Source organism: Salvelinus alpinus, chromosome 4 (genome assembly GCF_045679555.1).
Source record: "Salvelinus alpinus chromosome 4, SLU_Salpinus.1, whole genome shotgun sequence".
Lineage (NCBI taxonomy): Eukaryota > Metazoa > Chordata > Actinopteri > Salmoniformes > Salmonidae > Salvelinus > Salvelinus alpinus.
This window is the reverse complement of record NC_092089.1, coordinates 93,801,475-93,823,771: the sequence shown is the minus strand read 5'-3', so window position 1 is coordinate 93,823,771 and position 22,297 is coordinate 93,801,475. Positions and strand designations below refer to the sequence as shown.

The 22,297-nt window shown below is 44.7% G+C and overlaps 1 protein-coding gene across 4 annotated transcripts in view; it reads left to right on the top strand.

The window, feature by feature from the left end:
* n4bp3 (NEDD4 binding protein 3) overlaps positions 1-22,297 on the top strand; it is a 104,833-nt gene that overhangs the window by 60,307 nt on the left and 22,229 nt on the right. The window contains exons 2-3 of one of the 4 annotated variants that reach the window (XM_071399486.1): positions 16,379-16,669; positions 17,576-17,753. In XM_071399486.1, coding sequence (XP_071255587.1) covers positions 16,410-16,669; positions 17,576-17,753 — 438 coding nt within the window. In that variant the 5' untranslated portion in view covers positions 16,379-16,409. Of the gene's footprint in view, positions 1-16,376; positions 16,670-17,575; positions 17,754-22,297 lie in introns of those variants that run through there. The other 3 variants (XM_071399487.1, XM_071399485.1, XM_071399488.1) reach the window with 3 other exon arrangements.

The window sequence follows — 22,297 nt, the reverse complement described above, 5'->3', positions numbered from 1 at the left end:
CACATTGTGTTAGTCCTGTAGTCACTTTAACATCAGCACCATCACATTGTGTTAGTCCTGTAGTCACATTAACATCAGCACCATCACATTGTGTTAGTCCTGTAGTCTCATTAACATCAGCACCATCACATTGTGTTAGTCCTGTAGTCACATTAACATCAGCACCATCACATTGTGTTTGTCCTGTAGTCACATTAACATCAGCACCATCACATTGTGTTTGTCCTGTAGTCACATTAACATCAGCACCATCACATTGTGTTAGTCCTGTAGTCTCATTAACATCAGCACCATCACATTGTGTTTGTCCTGTAGTCTCATTAACATCAGCACCATCACATTGTGTTTGTCCTGTAGTCTCATTAACATCAGCACCATCACATTGTGTTAGTCCTGTAGTCACATTAACATCAGCACCATCACATTGTGTTAGTCCTGTAGTCACATTAACATCAGCACCATCACATTGTGTTAGTCCTGTAGTCACATTAACATCAGCACCATCACATTGTGTTAGTCCTGTAGTCACATTAACATCAGCACCATCACATTGTGTTTGTCCTGTAGTCATATTAACATCAACACCATCACATTGTGTTTGTCCTGTAGTCACATTAACATCAGCACCATCACATTGTGTTAGTCCTGTAGTCACATTAACATCAGCACCATCACATTGTGTTAGTCCTGTAGTCACATTAACATCAGCACCATCACATTGTGTTAGTCCTGTAGTCACATTAACATCAGCACCATCACATTGTGTTAGTCCTGTAGTCTCATTAACATCAGCACCATCACATTGTGTTAGTCCTGTAGTCACATTAACATCAGCACCATCACATTGTGTTTGTCCTGTAGTCTCATTAACATCAGCACCATCACATTGTGTTAGTCCTGTAGTCACATTAACATCAGCACCATCACATTGTGTTAGTCCTGTAGTCACATTAACATCAGCACCATCACATTGTGTTAGTCCTGTAGTCACATTAACATCAGCACCATCACATTGTGTTAGTCCTGTAGTCTCATTAACATCAGCACCATCACATTGTGTTTGTCCTGTAGTCACATTAACATCAGCACCATCACATTGTGTTAGTCCTGTAGTCACATTAACATCAGCACCATCACATTGTGTTAGTCCTGTAGTCACATTAACATCAGCACCATCACATTGTGTTAGTCCTGTAGTCACATTAACATCAGCACCATCACATTGTGTTTGTCCTGTAGTCACATTAACATCAGCACCATCACATTGTGTTTGTCCTGTAGTCACATTAACATCAACACCATCACATTGTGTTAGTCCTGTAGTCACATTAACATCAGCACCATCACATTGTGTTAGTCCTGTAGTCTCATTAACATCAGCACCATCACATTGTGTTAGTCCTGTAGTCACATTAACATCAGCACCATCACATTGTGTTAGTCCTGTAGTCACATTAACATCAGCACCATCACATTGTGTTAGTCCTGTAGTCACATTAACACCAGCACCATCACATTGTGTTAGTCCTGTAGTCTCATTAACATCAGCACCATCACATTGTGTTAGTCCTGTAGTCTCATTAACATCAGCACCATCACATTGTGTTAGTCCTGTAGTCACATTAACATCAGCACCATCACATTGTGTTAGTCCTGTAGTCACATTAACACCAGCACCATCACATTGTGTTAGTCCTGTAGTCACATTAACATCAGCACCATCACATTGTGTTTGTCCTGTAGTCACATTAACATCAGCACCATCACATTGTGTTAGTCCTGTAGTCTCATTAACATCAGCACCATCACATTGTGTTAGTCCTGTAGTCACATTAACATCAGCACCATCACATTGTGTTAGTCCTGTAGTCTCATTAACATCAGCACCATCACATTGTGTTAGTCCTGTAGTCACATTAACATCAGCACCATCACATTGTGTTAGTCCTGTAGTCACATTAACATCAGCACCATCACATTGTGTTTGTCCTGTAGTCACATTAACATCAGCACCATCACATTGTGTTAGTCCTGTAGTCACATTAACATCAGCACCATCACATTGTGTTAGTCCTGTAGTCACATTAACACCAGCACCATCACATTGTGTTAGTCCTGTAGTCTCATTAACATCAGCACCATCACATTGTGTTAGTCCTGTAGTCTCATTAACATCAGCACCATCACATTGTGTTAGTCCTGTAGTCACATTAACATCAGCACCATCACATTGTGTTAGTCCTGTAGTCACATTAACACCAGCACCATCACATTGTGTTAGTCCTGTAGTCACATTAACATCAGCACCATCACATTGTGTTTGTCCTGTAGTCACATTAACATCCTCACCATCACATTGTGTTAGTCCTGTAGTCACATTAACATCAGCACCATCACATTGTGTTAGTCCTGTAGTCTCATTAACATCAGCACCATCACATTGTGTTAGTCCTGTAGTCACATTAACATCAGCACCATCACATTGTGTTAGTCCTGTAGTCACATTAACATCAGCACCATCACATTGTGTTAGTCCTGTAGTCTCATTAACATCAACACCATCACATTGTGTTAGTCCTGTAGTCACATTAACATCAGCACCATCACATTGTGTTAGTCCTGTAGTCACATTAACATCAACACCATCACATTGTGTTTGTCCTGTAGTCACATTAACATCAGCACCATCACATTGTGTTAGTCCTGTAGTCACATTAACATCAGCACCATCACATTGTGTTTGTCCTGTAGTCACATTAACATCAGCACCATCACATTGTGTTAGTCCTGTAGTCACATTAACACCAGCACCATCACATTGTGTTAGTCCTGTAGTCACATTAACATCAGCACCATCACATTGTGTTTGTCCTGTAGTCACATTAACATCAGCACCATCACATTGTGTTAGTCCTGTAGTCACATTAACATCAGCACCATCACATTGTGTTAGTCCTGTAGTCACATTAACATCAGCACCATCACATTGTGTTAGTCCTGTAGTCACATTAACATCAACACCATCACATTGTGTTTGTCCTGTAGTCACATTAACATCAGCACCATCACATTGTGTTAGTCCTGTAGTCACATTAACATCAGCACCATCACATTGTGTTAGTCCTGTAGTCACATTAACATCAGCACCATCACATTGTGTTAGTCCTGTAGTCACATTAACATCAACACCATCACATTGTGTTTGTCCTGTAGTCTCATTAACATCAGCACCATCACATTGTGTTAGTCCTGTAGTCACATTAACATCAGCACCATCACATTGTGTTTGTCCTGTAGTCTCATTAACATCAGCACCATCACATTGTGTTAGTCCTGTAGTCACATTAACATCAACACCATCACATTGTGTTAGTCCTGTAGTCACATTAACATCAGCACCATCACATTGTGTTAGTCCTGTAGTCACATTAACATCAGCACCATCACATTGTGTTAGTCCTGTAGTCACATTAACATCAGCACCATCACATTGTGTTAGTCCTGTAGTCACATTAACATCAGCACCATCACATTGTGTTTGTCCTGTAGTCACATTAACATCAGCACCATCACATTGTGTTAGTCCTGTAGTCACATTAACATCAGCACCATCACATTGTGTTAGTCCTGTAGTCACATTAACATCAGCACCATCACATTGTGTTAGTCCTGTAGTCACATTAACATCAGCACCATCACATTGTGTTAGTCCTGTAGTCACATTAACATCAGCACCATCACATTGTGTTTGTCCTGTAGTCTCATTAACATCAGCACCATCACATTGTGTTAGTCCTGTAGTCACATTAACATCAGCACCATCACATTGTGTTAGTCCTGTAGTCACATTAACATCAGCACCATCACATTGTGTTAGTCCTGTAGTCACATTAACATCAGCACCATCACATTGTGTTTGTCCTGTAGTCACATTAACATCAGCACCATCACATTGTGTTAGTCCTGTAGTCACATTAACATCAACACCATCACATTGTGTTAGTCCTGTAGTCACATTAACACCAGCACCATCACATTGTGTTTGTAAACTATTTGGATATCTGCAGACCTCAGTAAAGCCAAGTTCTACCCCCCCAGGAGTTCAGAGGGAGACCAGGCTTGTTTGTGTAGAGAGAGAGGTGTGATAGGTGATGAAGTCACATTCCCTACATTTCTGAGTTACAGAGGCACCCAGAGTCATTCTACGCCGGTCCTACAACCTGTAGGCTAGTCTGTGTGTCTGGCCCTAAAACCGGTTTGTACTGTAACAGAATAGTCCCCTGTCCTCTAAGGTTTCGAACACGCTGACAGTGTCATTGCCTTTTGGTACACCAGAATTACATTCATTTCCAATGAAAAGCCCTGCAGCGTTGCGTCGCAGAGGCAGTTACAGAGCGTTCCATGTGGTGCATACTTAGGATTTATCGAACCTATGCATCAAGCTGTATGTGTAGACGGCTTGACAGAAATGGTAGCAGAAGGTGAATGTTGAACTGTTACATACATATCCAGATGATGCTGCGTAACGTTCTGCTCAATGATGCTGTCACAGTGTTGCAGAATAACTCTAAACTGAGACATGAGACAGCAGAAATGTTTCCCTACAACTAGTGGACTATTCCCCTGTGTTCTGTTCTGTTCTGTTCTGTTCTCTCTCTCTCTCTCTCTCTCTGTATCTCTCTCTCTGTATCTCTCTCTCGCTCTCTGTATCTCTCTCTGTATCTCTCTCTCTGTATCTCTCTCTCTGTATCTCTCTCTGTATCTCTTTCTCTCTCTCTCTCTCTCTCTCTCTCTCTCTCTCTCTCTCTCTCTCTCTCTCTCTCTCTCTCTCTCTCTCTGTATCTCTCTCTGTCTCTCTGTATCTCTCTCTCTGTCTCTCTGTATCTCTCTCTCTGTATCTCTCTCTGTATCTCTTTCTCTCCCTCTCTCTCTCTCTCTCTCTCTCTCTCTCTCTCTCTCTCTCTCTCTCTCTCTCTCTCTCTCTCTCTCTCTCTCTCTCTCTCTCTCTCTCTGTATCTCTGTAAAGCATTATTAATGTGTTATGTAACATCAGTCAAATGCCATCAATCAATGTGTGCGTGTGTGTACATGTGTGTGTCCGTACGGTGTGTGTTTGCGCCGTCAGATAGTAATCAATAGATGATTCCAGCCTGGTCATGGAGCCCTTCACCCTGGTTAACCCCTGTCTCGTTAGTTCTCTAGCGTCCAATAATTCAGTTGGATTCCACAGAGACTGGATCGTGGTCAGCCAAACACTACAAGGATCCATCAATAATTCCAACAATAGAATTTGATTATGTGTCAGTGTGTCTGAGAAAGAGTTTCAATTCAGTGTTCTTTATTGGCATGGGAGACATATGTTGACATTAACAAAGCGAATGGAGTATCTCTATCTGGTGTGCGTGTGTGTGTTTGTGTGTGTATGCTTTTTTCTCTATGCAGCAGTGTGCCTCTCGTCTAGTCTGTGTTTACTTGTAAGTTCTCTCCAAATTATCCAGTACCACCTCATCTCTCCAGCAGAATAGTTCCAGTACCACCTCATCTCTCCAGTACCACCTCATCTCTCCAGTACCACCTCATCTCTCCAGTACCACCTCATCTCTCCAGTACCACCTCATCTCTCCAGCAGAATAGTCCCAGTACCACCTCATCTCTCCAGTACCACCTCATCTCTCCAGTACCACCTCATCTCTCCATCAGAATAGTCCCAGTACCACCTCATCTCTCCAGCAGAATAGTCCCAGGACCACCTCATCTCTCCAGCAGAATAGTTTCAGTACCACCTCATCTCTCCAGTACCACCTCATCTCTCAAGTACCACCCCATCTCTCCATCAGAATAGTTCCAGTACCACCTCATCTCTCCAGCAGAATAGTCCCAGTACCACCTCATCTCTCCAGTACCACCTCATCTCTCCAGCAGAATAGTTCCAGTACCACCTCATCTCTCCAGTAGAATAGTTCCACTACCACCTCATCTCTCCAGCAGAATAGTCCCAGTACCACCTCATCTCTCCAGTACCACTTCATCTCTCCAGCAGAATAGTCCCAGTACCACCTCATCTCTCCAGCAGAATTGTCCCAGTACCACCTCATCTCTCCATCAGAATAGTCCCAGTACCACCTCATCTCTCCAGTACCACCTCATCTCTCCAGTACCACCTCATCTCTCCAGTACCACTTCATCTCTCCAGCAGAATAGTCCCAGTACCACCTCATCTCTCCAGCAGAATTGTCCCAGTACCACCTCATCTCTCCATCAGAATAGTCCCAGTACCACCTCATCTCTCCAGTACCACCTCATCTCTCCAGTACCACCTCATCTCTCCAGTACCACTTCATCTCTCCAGCAGAATAGTCCCAGTACCACCTCATCTCTCCATCAGAATAGTCCCAGTACCACCTCATCTCTCCAGTACCACTTCATCTCTCCAGTACCACCCCATCTCTCCATCAGAATAGTTCCAGTACCACCTCATCTCTCCATCAGAATAGTCCCAGTACCACCTCATCTCTCCAGTACCACCTCATCTCTCCATCAGAATAGTTCCAGTACCACCTCATCTCTCCATCAGAATAGTCCCAGTACCACCTCATCTCTCCAGTACCACCTCATCTCTCCAGTACCACCTCATCTCTCCAGTACCACCTCATCTCTCCATCAGAATAGTTCCAGTACCACCTCATCTCTCCATCAGAATAGTCCCAGTACCACCTCATCTCTCCAGTACCACCTCATCTCTCCAGTACCACCTCATCTCTCCAGTACCACCCCATCTCTCCATCAGAATAGTCCCAGTACCACTTCATCTCTCCAGTACCACCCCATCTCTCCAGTACCACCTCATCTCTCCATCAGAATAGTTCCAGTACCACCTCATCTCTCCACCAGAATAGTCCCAGTACCACCTCATCTCTCCAGTACCACCCCATCTCTCCATCAGAATAGTCCCAGTACCACCTCATCTCTCCATCAGAATAGTCCCAGTACCACCTCATCTCTCCACTACCACCCCATCTCTCCATCAGAATGGTCCCAGTACCACCTCATCTCTCCATCAGAATAGTCCCAGTACCACCTCATCTCTCCAGCAGAATAGTCCCAGTACCACCTCATCTCTCCATCAGAATAGTCCCAGTACCACCTCATCTCTCCACTACCACCCCATCTCTCCATCAGAATGGTCCCAGTACCACCTCATCTCTCCATCAGAATAGTCCCAGTACCACCCCATCTCTCCATCAGAATAGTCGCAGTACCACCTCATCTCTCCATCAGAATAGTCCCAGTACCACCTCATCTCTCCACTACCACCCCATCTCTCCATCAGAATGGTCCCAGTACCACCTCATCTCTCCATCAGAATAGTCCCAGTACCACCTCATCTCTCCATCAGAATAGTCCCAGTACCACCTCATCTCTCCATCAGAATAGTTCCAGTACCACCTCATCTCTCCATCAGAATAGTCCCAGTACCACCTCATCTCTCCACTACCACCCCATCTCTCCATCAGAATAGTCCCAGTACCACCTCATCTCTCCATCAGAATAGTCCCAGTACCACCTCATCTCTCCAGTACCACCTCATCTCTCCAGTAGAATAGTCCCAGTACCACCTCATCTCTCCACTACCACCCCATCTCTCCATCAGAATAGTCCCAGTACCACCTCATCTCTCCATCAGAATAGTCCCAGTACCACCTCATCTCTCCATCAGAATAGTCCCAGTACCACTTCATCTCTCCATCAGAATAGTTCCAGTACCACCTCATCTCTCCAGTACCACCTCATCTCTCCAGTAGAATAGTCCCAGTACCACCTCATCTCTCCATCAGAATAGTCCCAGTACCACCTCATCTCTCCATCAGAATAGTCCCAGTACCACCTCATCTCTCCATCAGAATAGTCCCAGTACCACCTCATCTCTCCAGTACCACCTCATCTCTCCAGTAGAATAGTCCCAGTACCACCTCATCTCTCCAGTACCACCTCATCTCTCCAGCAGAATAGTCCCAGTACCACCTCATCTCTCCAGTACCACCCCATCTCTCCATCAGAATAGTCACTGTGTGGACTTGAACAAGCCTTGCAATAGAGCCTGTATCTGGAGAATTGGGCCCATTGAGCCTCAGCTAGATTGAAGCAGATAGTTCAGTGGGGAGTCTGTATAGAAAGACTTCTGTGTTGTAATTATAGGCTATAAGATGTAGTAGGCTGTTCTGACCCTGATATTACACATGAAGAGTTATGGGTTCTATTTTACATAGCTTTGACAATACAATATTACACATTAAGAATGATGGGTCCTATTTTACACAATAGAGGCTATTTATTACATGACCAAGTAGGATACAGACACATACCAGACTGTCATGTCACCCTTCACATTCAGTAAATGGAAAAAGGATTTATGACAGTATGTACGTATGTCTGTTTTGTGTCCCAAATGGCACCCTATTCCCTATATAGTGCACTACTTTTGACTAGAGTCCTATTCGTGAATAGGGTGCCATTTGGGATGCAGTCTGTCTCCCATCTACTGTATAATGACTATCTGCTGATTAGAGGGCTAGTGCTGTGTTCTGATCTCTCCTGCTGTGCCCTGCAGCACTACACAGCCAGTATACAGACTCAGTCATTACACCATTAGACACTGCTCAACCATCTGTCGGCCATATTACATCTGAGGGGACTGTCTCTGATGCAGGGTAGATGTGTATTTATCTCTGATGCAGGGTAGATGTGTATTTAACTCTGATGCAGGGTAGATGTGTATTTAACTCTGATGCAGGGTAGATGTGTATTTAACTCTGATGCAGGGTAGATGTGTATTTAACTCTGATGCAGGGTAGATGTGTATTTAACTCTGATGCAGGGTAGATGTGTATTTATCTCCGATGCAGGGTAGATGTGTATTTAACTCTGATGCAGGGTAGATGTGTATTTAACTCTGATGCAGGGTAGATGTGTATTTAACTCTGATGCAGGGTAGATGTGTATTTAACTCTGATGCAGGGTAGATGTGTATTTAACTCTGATGCAGGGTAGATGTGTATTTAACTCTGATGCAGGGTAGATGTGTATTTATCTCCGATGCAGGGTAGATGTGTATTTAACTCTGATGCAGGGTAGATGTGTATTTAACTCTGATGCAGGGTAGATGTGTATTTAACTCTGATGCAGGGTAGATGTGTATTTAACTCTGATGCAGGGTAGATGTGTATTTAACTATGATGCAGGGTAGATGTGTATTTAACTATGATGCAGGGTAGATGTGTATTTAACTCTGATGCAGGGTAGATGTGTATTTAACTCTGATGCAGGGTAGATGTGTATTTAACTCTGATGCAGGGTAGATGTGTATTTAACTTTGATTCAGGGTAGATGTGTATTTCACTCTCAAAGCCTGGCTTATACAGGGTAGTGTGTGTATAAGCCAGGCTTTGAGTGTGTGTTTAAGCCAGACTTTGAGTGTGTGTATAAGCCAGGCTTTGAGTGTGTGTATAAGCCAGGCTTTGAGTGTGTGTATAAGCCAGACTTTGAGTGTGTGTATAAGCCAGGCTTTGAGTTTGTGTATAAGCCAGGCTTTGAGTCTGTGTATAAGCCAGGCTTTGTGTCTGTGTATAAGCCAGGCTTTGAGTCTGTGTATAAGCCAGGCTTTGGGTGTGTGTATAAACTAGGCTTTGAGTCTGTGTGTATGCCAGGCTTTGAGTCTGTGTGTATGCCAGGCTTTGAGTCTGTGTGTAAACCAGGCTTTGAGTGGGTGTATAAGCCAGGCTTTGAGTGTGTGTGTAAGCCAGGCTTTGGCTCTGTGTAATAGCTAGGCTGTGAGTCTGTGTATAATCCCGTCTTTGAGTCTGTGTATAAACCAGGCTTTGGGTCTGTGTAATAGCTAGGTTTTGAGTCTGTGTATAATCCATGCTTTGAGTCTGTGTATAATTTATGTTTTGAGTTTCTGTATAAGCCAGGCTTTGAGTCTGTGTATAACCAGGCTTTGAGTCTGTGTATAAACCAGGCTTTGAGTCTGTGTATAAGCTAGACTTTGAGTCTGTGTGTAAGCTAGGCTTTGAGTCTGTGTATAATCCAGGCTTTGAGTCTGTGTATAAACCAGGCTTTGAGTCTGTGTATAAACTAGACTTTGAGTCTGTGTGTAAAATAGGCTTTGAGTCTGTGTATAATCCAGGCTTTGAGTCTGTGTATAATTTAGGTTTTGAGTCGGTGTATAAGCCAGGCTTTGAATCTGTGTATAACCAGGCTTTGAGTCTGTGTATAAGCCAGGCTTTGAGTCTGTGTATACGCTAGGCTTTGAGTCTGTGTATAATCCAGGCTTTGAGTCTGTGTATAATTTAGGTTTTGAGTCTGTGTATAAGCCAGGCTTTGAGTCTGTGTATAAGCCAGGCTTTGAGTCTGTGTATAAAATAGGTTTTGAGTCTGTGTATAAGCCAGGCTTTGAGTCTGTGTATAAGCCAGGCTTTGAGTCTGTGTATAAAATAGGTTTTGAGTCTGTGTATAAGCCAGGCTTTGAGTCTGTGTATAAGCCAGGCTTTGAGTGTGTGTATAAGCCAGGCTTTGAGCCTGTGTATAAGCCAGGCTTTGAGTGTGTGTTTAAGCCAGGCTTTGAGTCTGTGTTTAAGCCAGGCTTTCAGTGTGTGTATAAGCCAGGCTTTGAGTGTGTGTATAAGCCAGGCTTTGAGCCTGTGTATAAGCCAGGCTTTGAGTGTGTGTTTAAGCCAGGCTTTGAGTCTGTGTTTAAGCCAGGCTTTCAGTGTGTGTATAAGCCAGGCTTTGAGTCTGTGTATAAGCCAGGCTTTGAGTCTGTGTATAAGCCAGGCTTTGATTCTGTGTATAAGCCAGGCTTTGAGTGTGTGTATAAGCTAGGTTTTGAGTGGGTGTGTGTGTGTGGGTAATGGACGCGCCTGAGCTTGTGTTGTGTAAAGCATCTCTGGAATTTGTCCCATCTCCGCTCTCTGCTTCAGTCTGTCTCACGCAGCAGTAGTGACCTGGCTAGTAGTGGTTGACTTTCCCCAGTTCAAGTGGTTGTATAAGTGTTTTACTGGGTGTTTTTTTCACAGACAGACACTTAGGAGGGTCAGTCAGGTGTTATTATATCATAGTAGACATGCAACAGAAATGAAATGTTCTTCAATGCTTTTTATTTATTTAACCAGGTCAGCGACTGAACACTTTCTCATTTACAGCAACGACCTGAGGAATAGTTACAGGGATGAATGAGCCAATTGTAAGCTTGGGGATGATTAGGTGACCATGATGGTATGAGGGCCAGATTGTGAATTTAACTAGGACACCAGGGTTAACACCCCTACTCTTACAATAAGTACCATAGGATCTTTAGTGACCACATAGAGTCAGGACACCTGTTTAACATACCATCCGAGAGACAGCACCCTACACTGGGCAATGTCCCCAATCACTGCCCTGGGGCTTTGGGATATGTATACACTACCGTTCAAAAGTTTGGTGTCACTTAGAAATGTCCTTGTTTTTGAAAGAAAAGCACATGTTTTGTCCATTAAAATAACATCAAATTGATCAGAAATACAGTGTAGACATTGTTAATGTTGTAAATGACTATTGTAGCTGGAAACGGCAGATTTTTAATGGAATATCTACATACTGTAGGTGTACAGAGGCCCATTATCAGCAACCATCACTCCTGTGTTCCAATGGCACGTTGTGTTAGCTAATCCAAGTTTATCATTTTAAAAGGCTAATTGATCATTAGAAAACCATTTTGCAATTATGTTAGCACAGCTAAAAACTGTTGTTCTGATTAAAGAAGCAATAAAACTGGCCTTCTTTAGACTAGTTGAGTATCTGGAGCAACAGCATTTGTGAGTTCGATTACAGACTCAAAATTTGCCAGAAACAAAGACCTTTCTTCTGAAACTCGTCAGTCTATTTTTGTTCTGAGAAATGAAGGCTATTCCATGCAAGAAATTCTAAGTGGCCTCCTACTGGCCCGCCTCCCATCCAGGACCAACCAGGATCCACCCTGCTTAGCTTCAGAGGCAAGCCAGTAGTGGTATGTAGGGTGGTATGTAGGGTGGTATGCTGCTGGCTCAATTTCAATCTTTTAGCTTTGAAACGTCTTCTCCTCTAGTAACAACCAAATGAGACAACAGACTGCAGTGTGTCACCGTTTGGTAGAAAACATAGCCTAACCTCAACCTAATAATCATTTTTACGTCTACCTATAGCTCCCCACCAACTGAACTTTGATGTTCTGTTCATGTTTGCCAAAGTTTACACCTTTGAAACTAAAACAACACAGTTTGTTACGAACATAAATCAATGCTGTAGCTTTCAATTAACCTTTCAAGTTAATTAGAAGCTGTGTGTGTGTGTGTGTGTGTGTGTGTGTGTGTGTGTGTGTGTGTGTGTGTGTGTGTGTGTGTGTGTGTGTGTGTGTGTGTGTGTGTGTGTGTGTGTGTGAGTGTGAGAAAACACACAGGGGAATGCAGTAAGACTAGTCCACTAGTTCTAAGGAAACATGTTATAGTGGTAGTAGAGGACAGGGGACTATTCTGTTACAGTACAAACTGGTTTTATCGGACCAGACACAAACTAGCCTACAGGTTGTAGAGAGAGAGAATATGAGTGTGTCTGTGTGTGTCAAGGACCCTGCCTTGGGAAGCCTATGCTAGGGTGTAAATCTGTGTTTGCCACCTGGCTTGCCGAGGCCCATTAAGTAGAGGCCAATTACTGAAAACAACTGGACGGAACATGTCAAGGCCTAAAAGGATTTTTACCCTACCACCTACCCCCTCAAGTTATTGCATCAGTAGAAATCAGTAACACACACACACACACACACACACACACACACACACACACACACACACACACACACACACACACACACACACACACACACACACACACACACACACACTCCATCAACGAGCACAGGGCTTGGATCATTACTTACTTTGGTATTGACATTCTAAACCTGGTAGCTTTTCCAATAGGAGATCTCACAGCTTCTCCCTCCCTCCGTTCACGCTTCTCTCTCTTTCTCTCCCGCCCTCCGTCCACGCTTCTCTGTCTCTCTTTCTCTCCCGCCCTCCGTCCACGCTTCTCTGTCTCTCTTTCTCTCCCTCCCTCCGTCCACGCTTCTCTCTCTCTCATATTTCACTGAAGCATGACATACTGTATAGTCTTTAATATGACCACTGAATGACCACAGTGTGCTGTAGTTGTAATAGTCCTGTGTGATGCTGGTGTAGAGAGTCAGGCGCAGGACAGCAGATATGAGTAATCAACGTACTTTACTCAAAAATACAAAAATGCACAGCAACATAGCGAGCCCACAAAAACGAACCGAATGTACAATGAACAATCACTCACAAACAAAACATGGGGAACAGAGGGTTAAATAATAAACAAGTAATTGGTTGAGTGAAGCCAGGTGTGAAAGACAAAGACATAACAAATGGAAAATGAAAAGTGGATCGGCAGTGGCTAGAAGGCCGGTGACGTCGACCGCCGAACGCCGCCCGTACGAGGAGAGGGAAGTCGTGACAGTAGTAGGTTACACTGTTCTGGCTGTAGATTAGAAGGTCAATAAGATGCACTGACTGAATGGATCATATTATTTGAAAGAAAGCAGAAATAATGAATCAAGTAGATACTACAGGACTGCCCTGATTTATAAAGAAACATCCTCGTCCGTCCCTGCTGCCTGATTATAAAGAAACATCCTCGTCCGTCCCTGCTGCCTGATTATAAAGGAACATCCTCGTCCGTCCCTGCTGCCTGATTATAAAGGAACATCATCGTCCGTCCCTGCTGCCTGATTATAAAGGAACATCATCGTCCGTCCCTGCTGCCTGATTATAAAGGAACATCATCGTCCGTCCCTGCTGCCTGATTATAAAGGAACATCCTCGTCCGTCCCTGCTGCCTGATTATAAAGAAACATCCTCGTCCGTCCCTGCTGCCTGATTATAAAGAAACATCCTCGTCCGTCCCTGCTGCCTGATTATAAAGGAACATCATCGTCCGTCCCTGCTGTCTGATTATAAAGGAACATCATCGTCCGTCCCTGCTGCCTGATTATAAAGGAACATCCTCGTCCGTCCATGCTGCCTGATTATAAAGAAACATCCTCGTCCGTCCCTGCTGCCTGATTATAAAGGAACATCATCGTCCGTCCATGCTGCCTGATTATAAAGGAACATCCTCGTCCGTCCCTGCTGCCTGATTATAAAGTAACATCCTCGTCCGTCCCTGCTGCCTGATTATAAAGGAACATCCTCGTCCGTCCCTGCTGCCTGATTATAAAGGAACATCCTCGTCCGTCCCTGCTGCCTGATTATAAAGGAACATCCTTGTCCGTCCCTGCTGCCTGATTATAAAGGAACATCCTCGTCCGTCCCTGCTGCCTGATTATAAAGAAACATCCTCGTCCGTCCCTGCTGCCTGATTATAAAGAAACATCCTCGTCCGTCCCTGCTGCCTGATTATAAAGGAACATCCTCGTCCGTCCCTGCTGCCTGATTATAAAGTAACATCCTCGTCCGTCCCTGCTGCCTGATTATAAAGGAACATCCTCGTCCGTCCCTGCTGCCTGATTATAAAGGAACATCCTCGTCCGTCCCTGCTGCCTGATTATAAAGGAACATCATCGTCCGTCCCTGCTGCCTGATTATAAAGGAACATCCTCGTCCGTCCCTGCTGCCTGATTATAAAGGAACATCCTCGTCCGTCCCTGCTGCCTGATTATAAAGGAACATCATCGTCCGTCCCTGCTGCCTGATTATAAAGGAACATCCTCGTCCGTCCCTGCTGCCTGATTATAAAGGAACATCCTCGTCCGTCCCTGCTGCCTGATTATAAAGAAACATCCTCGTCCGTCCCTGCTGCCTGATTATAAAGGAACATCCTCGTCCGTCCCTGCTGCCTGATTATAAAGTAACATCCTCGTCCGTCCCTGCTGCCTGATTATAAAGGAACATCCTCGTCCGTCCCTGCTGCCTGATTATAAAGGAACATCCTCGTCCGTCCCTGCTGCCTGATTATAAAGGAACATCATCGTCCGTCCCTGCTGCCTGATTATAAAGGAACATCCTCGTCCGTCCCTGCTGCCTGACTCAAAGCACTCTACCTCTTTATCAGACAATTAGGAGTTGCTGTAGTCAGTAGCATCACGGAGGGTGAATCCACACACACATACAGGTACATAACAGGCTTCTTATGGTGCATATGTTATCTGCTCCTCTTCCCCAAGAGGCTCTCACATGCACACACACACACACACACACACACACACACACACACACACACACACACACACACACACACACACACACACACACACACACACACACACACACACACACACACACACACACACACACTCTCTACATCTGTGATCTTCTCTTTTAGCTTACTTCTCATTTTTATAATTTCAAAAATGCATGAGGTGTCTCTGGCAGGAGGTTGATGCATTATTTGAGATTTTGAAGTGTTAATAACTGTAGGAAAGTGTTTTGGTTCTTTGATAAGCTAGTAGTTGAGCATGGTTGAACCATATGGTTGTTGTGCTGTGTGGCTTTGCACTATGGGACTAATTTATTAAGACTAGATCACAGCTTGGGTGGGTTTATTCTAAAGGTTTTAGGTGGGTCACTGACTGCACAAAACTGCCTCGGGACACACACACACACACACACACACACACACACACACACACACACACACACACACACACACACACACACACACACACACACAGCTGATCACAGAGGAGCCACATGTCAAGTCACGCTCTGAGAGAGGAGATATGAAGCCAGACAGGGAAAAAGACAGGAGGAGTATGACTGGAATGCACATCAACAACAGACTGGTAACTAGGGTAAAGGCTACGGGGAAATACTGAGGAAGACAGAGGGAATGGGACCACCTACAAGTTAATAAGGTTTATTAAAGTGATCAGAGGAAGACAGACACAGACAGACAGACAGACAGACAGACAGACAGACAGACAGACAGACAGACAGACAGACAGACAGACAGACAGACAGACAGACAGACAGACAGACAGCAGCAGGCAGCAGCAGGCAGGCAGCAGCAGGCAGGCAGGCAGACAGACAGACAGCTGAAGACATACTGTAAACAACTTGGTATTGGATAAGATGGTTTATTGCCAAAGAGATAAGATATTACAAAGATAAGATATTACGAGATAAGATATTACAGAGTACAGTTAGAAGGTGAATAGGAAGTTGTCGTGGTGATAATGGTTTATGATAGCAAAGCTGATATTTTACAGGGTTCTGAATCAGATGACAGTTGGTTTATATCCATTCTCTGTTTCTCAACCTCGTTCTTCCTCTTCTCTCCTCTACCTCAAGAGTTCCCCGCGGGGCCACCCTGTCCTGTAACCAATGGCAACGTCGGTCCAAACCCTTCCTCTGACCCGCAACCCCAGCAAGACATTCCGTGATCCCATCTCGACCCCTAACCGGCCCACAGCCCTATTGGACCGGTTCAGTATGGGTAGTGTAGGCAGCCTAGTGGAGCGACCAGACGCATCCCCAGCTAAAGGCAGCCGGGCCATGCCCCAGGTGGGACCCAGGCAGACCAACAGGTTATTAAAGAAAGGCTTCAACCAGAGAGAGTTGCTCAACTACCTCAACATCACCAGGTTAGTGAACTCTCTGATAGGCACAGAATGGCTGCCGTGTTTCATCAGCATCACCAGGTTAGTGAGCTCTCTGATAGGCACAAAATGGCTGCCTTGTTTCATCAGCATCACCAGGTTAGTGAGCTCTCTGATAGGCACAAAATGTCTGCCGTGTTTCATCAGCATCACCAGGTTAGTGAGCTCTCTGATAGGCACAGAATGGCTGCCGTGTTTCATCAACATCACCAGGTTAGTGAGCTCTCTGATAGGCACAAAATGGCTGCCGTGTTTCATCAACACCACCAGGTTAGTGAACTCTCTGATAGGCACAGAATGGCTGCCGTGTTTCATCAGCATCACCAGGTTAGTGAACTCTCTGATAGGCACAAAATGGCTGCCGTGTTTCATCAACACCACCAGGTTAGTGAACTCTCTGATAGGCACAAAATGGCTGCCGTGTTTCATCAACACCACCAGGTTAGTGAACTCTCTGATAGGCACAAAATGGCTGCCGTGTTTCATCAGCATCACCAGGTTAGTGAACTCTCTGATAGGTATAAAATGGATTCCGTGTTTCATCACCCTAATGGGTTTTACAGTAGAGAGTCTATGTATTCCATACAGTGCAGACAAAGCGGTAAAGAGTTGTCTGTTTCAAATAGAAGGCATTAATGATGCTCTTGGGTAGTAACATCACCTGTGATTCCATAGTGGTGGTAGTGCTGCTGCACATCAAAATCATTTTCATATATTTCAAGTTTTAATATCACATGCCTCAGTACAGTGAAATACCTTTCTTGCAAACTCAAATATAAATCATTTTCATAACAAGCTGTTATCGCTCAGGAGAACAGGTTATCAATTGACTTGATTGGTTATCAATTGACTTGAAGCCTGAATGAAAACCTTTATAATGATCCCCACCAGGAAAGAGGCCAAAGCGGGTAGCGGCCCAGGCAGCAGTAGGAAGGACATCTTCTCCAGCATGCAGTCCATGAAGAGAGAGCATGGACATGAGGAGGAACACATCAAGTTCTACCACAAAGACAGAACTGAGGTGGACGTGTCAAAGAACTCACTGCCCATTAGAGGGAAATATGAGAAGGTAAGAAGAATAATGATATCCCTGGGACAACATATAGGGGTGATATCCCTGGGACAACATATAGGGGTGATATCCCTGGGACAACATATAGGGGTGATATCCCTGGGACAACATATAGGGGTGATATCCCTGGGACAACATATAGGGGTGATATCCCTGGGACAACATATAGGGATGATATCCCTGGGACAAATATAGGGATGATATCCCTGAGACAACATATAGGGATGATATCCCTGAGACAACATATAGGGGTGATATCCCTGGGACAACATATAGGGATGATATCCCTGGGACAACATATAGGGATGATATCCCTGGGACAACATATAGGAGTGATATCCCTGGGACAACATATAGGAGTGATATCCCTGGGACAACATATAGGGATGATATCCCTGGGACAACATATAGGGATGATATCCCTGGGACAACATATAGGGGTGATATCCCTGGGACAACATATAGGGGTGATATCCCTGGGACAACATATAGGGATGATATCCCTGAGACAACATATAGGGATGATATCCCTGGGACAACATATAGGGGTGATATCCCTGGGACAACATATAGGGGTGATATCCCTGGGACAACATATAGGGGTGATATCCCTGGGACAACATATAGGGATGATATCCCTGGGACAACATATAGGGGTGATATCCCTGGGACAACATATAGGGGTGATATCCCTGGGACAACATATAGGGATGATATCCCTGGGACAACATATAGGGGTGAAATCCCTGGGACAACATATAGGGGTGATATCCCTGGGACAACATATAGGGGTGATATCCCTGGGACAACATATAGGGGTGATATCCCTGGGACAACATATAGGGGTGATATCCCTGGGACAACATATAGGGGTGATATCCCTGGGACAACATATAGGGGTGATATCCCTGGGACAACATATAGGGATGATATCCCTGGGACAAATATAGGGATGATATCCCTGAGACAACATATAGGGATGATATCCCTGAGACAACATATAGGGGTGATATCCCTGGGACAACATATAGGGATGATATCCCTGGGACAACATATAGGGATGATATCCCTGGGACAACATATAGGAGTGATATCTCTGGGACAACATATAGGAGTGATATCCCTGGGACAACATATAGGAGTGATATCCCTGGGACAACATATAGGAGTGATATCCCTGGGACAACATATAGGAGTAATATCCCTGGGACAACATATAGGGATGATATCCCTGGGACAATATATAGGGATGATATCCCTGGGACAACATATAGGGGTAATATCCCTGGGACAACATATAGGGGTGACATCCCTGGGACAACATATAGGGGTGATATCCCTGGGACGACATATAGGGATGACATCCCTGGGACGACATATAGGGATGACATCCCTGAGACGACATATAGGGATGATATCCCTGGGAAAACATATAGGGGTGATATCCCTGGGACAACATATAGGGATGATATCCCTGGGACAACATATAGGGATGATATCCCTGGGACAACATATAGGGGTGATATCCCTGGGACAACATATAGGGGTGATATCCCTGAGACAACATATAGGGGTGATATCCCTGGGACAACATATAGGGATGATATCCCTGGGACAACATATAGGGATGATATCCCTGGGACAACATATAGGGGTGATATCCCTGGGACAACATATAGGGGTGATATCCCTGGGACAACATATAGGGGTGATATCCCTGGGACAACATATAGGAGTGATATCCCTGGGACAACATATAGGGGTGATATCCCTGGGACAACATATAGGGGTGATATCCCTGGGACAACATATAGGGGTGATATCCCTGGGACAACATATAGGGGTGATATCCCTGGGTCAACATATAGGGGTGATATCCCTGGGACAACATATAGGGGTGATATCCCTGGGACAACATATAGGGGTGATATCCCTGGGACAACATATAGGGGTGATATCCCTGGGACAACATATAGGGATGATATCCCTGGGACAAATATAGGGATGATATCCCTGAGACAACATATAGGGATGATATCCCTGAGACAACATATAGGGGTGATATCCCTGGGACAACATATAGGGATGATATCCCTGGGACAACATATAGGGATGATATCCCTGGGACAACATATAGGAGTGATATCCCTGGGACAACATATAGGAGTGATATCCCTGGGACAACATATAGGAGTGATATCCCTGGGACAACATATAGGAGTGATATCCCTGGGACAACATATAGGAGTAATATCCCTGGGACAACATATAGGGGTGACATCCCTGGGACAACATATAGGGGTGATATCCCTGGGACGACATATAGGGATGACATCCCTGAGACGACATATAGGGGTGATATCCCTGGGACAACATATAGGGGTGATATCCCTGGGTCAACATATAGGGGTGATATCCCTGGGTCAACATATAGGGGTGATATCCCTGGGACAACATATAGGGGTGATATCCCTGGGACAACATATAGGGGTGATATCCCTGGGACAACATATAGGGATGATATCCCTGAGACAACATATAGGGATGATATCCCTGAGACAACATATAGGGACGATATCCCTGAGACAACATATAGGGGTGATATCCCTGGGACAACATATAGGGATGATATCCCTGGGACAACATATAGGGATGATATCCCTGGGACAACATATAGGAGTGATATCCCTGGGACAACATATAGGGAGTGATATCCCTGGGACAACATATAGGAGTGATATCCCTGGGACAACATATAGGAGTGATATCCCTGGGACAACATATAGGAGTGATATCCCTAGGACAATATATAGGGATGATATCCCTGGGACAACATATAGGGGTGATCTCCCCGGGACAACATATAGGGGTGACATCCCCGGGACAACATATAGGGGTGATATCCCTGGGACAACATATAGGGATGACATCCCTGAGACGACATATAGGGATGATATCCCTGGGAAAACATATAGGGGTGATATCCCTGGGGCAACATATAGGGATGATATCCCTGGGACAACATATAGGGGTGATATCCCTGGGACAACATATAGGGGTGATATCCCTGGGACAACATATAGGGGTGATATCCCTGAGACAACATATAGGGGTGATATCCCTGGGACAACATATAGGGATGATATCCCTGGTACAACATATAGGAGTGATATCCCTGGGACAACATATAGGGGTGATATCCCTGAGACAACATATAGGGGTGATATCCCTGGGACAACATATAGGGGTGATATCCCTGGGACAACATATAGGGGTGATATCCCTGGGACAACATATAGGGATGATATCCCTGGGACAACATATAGGGATGATATCCCTGGGACAACATATAGGGATGATATCCCTGGGACAACATATAGGAGTGATATCCCTGGGACAACATATAGGAGTGATATCCCTGGGACAACACATAGGGATGATATCCCTGGGACAACATATAGGGATGATATCCCTGGGACAACATATAGGAGTGATATCCCTGGGACAACATATAGGAGTGATATCCCTGGGACAACAAATAGGGATGATATCCCTGGGACAACATATAGGGATGATATCCCTGGGACAACATATAGGGGTGATATCCCTGGGACAACATATAGGGATGATATCCCTGGGACAACATATAGGGATGATATCCCTGGGACAACATATAGGGATGATATCCCTGGGACAACATATAGGGATGATATCCCTGGGACAACATATAGGGATGATATCCCTGGGACAACATATAGGAGTGATATCCCTGGGACAACATATAGGGATGATATCCCTGGGACAACATATAGGGGTGATATCCCTGGGACAACATATAGGGGTGATATCCCTGGGACAACATATAGGGATGATATCCCTGGGACAACATAAAGGAGTGATATTCCTGGGACAACATATAGGGGTGATATCCCTGGGACAACATATAGGGGTGATATCCCTGGGACAACATATAGGGGTGATATCCCTGGGACAACATATAGGGATTATATCCCTGGGACAACATATAGGGATGATATCCCTGGGACAACATATAGGGATGATATCCATGGGACGACATATAGGGATGATATCCCTGGGACGACATATAGGGGTGATATCCCTGGGACGACATATAGGGATGATATCCCTGGGACGACATATAGGGATGATATCCCTGGGATGACATATAGGGATGATATCCCTGGGACGACATATAGGGATGATATCCCTGGGACAACATATAGGGGTGATATCCCTGGGACAACATATAGGGATGATATCCCTGCGACGACATATAGGGGTGATATCCCTGAGACGACATATAGGGGTGATATCCCTGGGACGACATATAGGGATGATATCCCTGGGACAACATATAGGGATGATATCCCTGGGACAACATATAGGGATGATATCCCTGGGACAACATATAGGGATGATATCCCTGGGACAACATATAGGGATGATATCCCTGGGACAACATATAGGGATGATATCCCTGGGACAACATATAGGGATGATATCCCTGGGACGACATATAG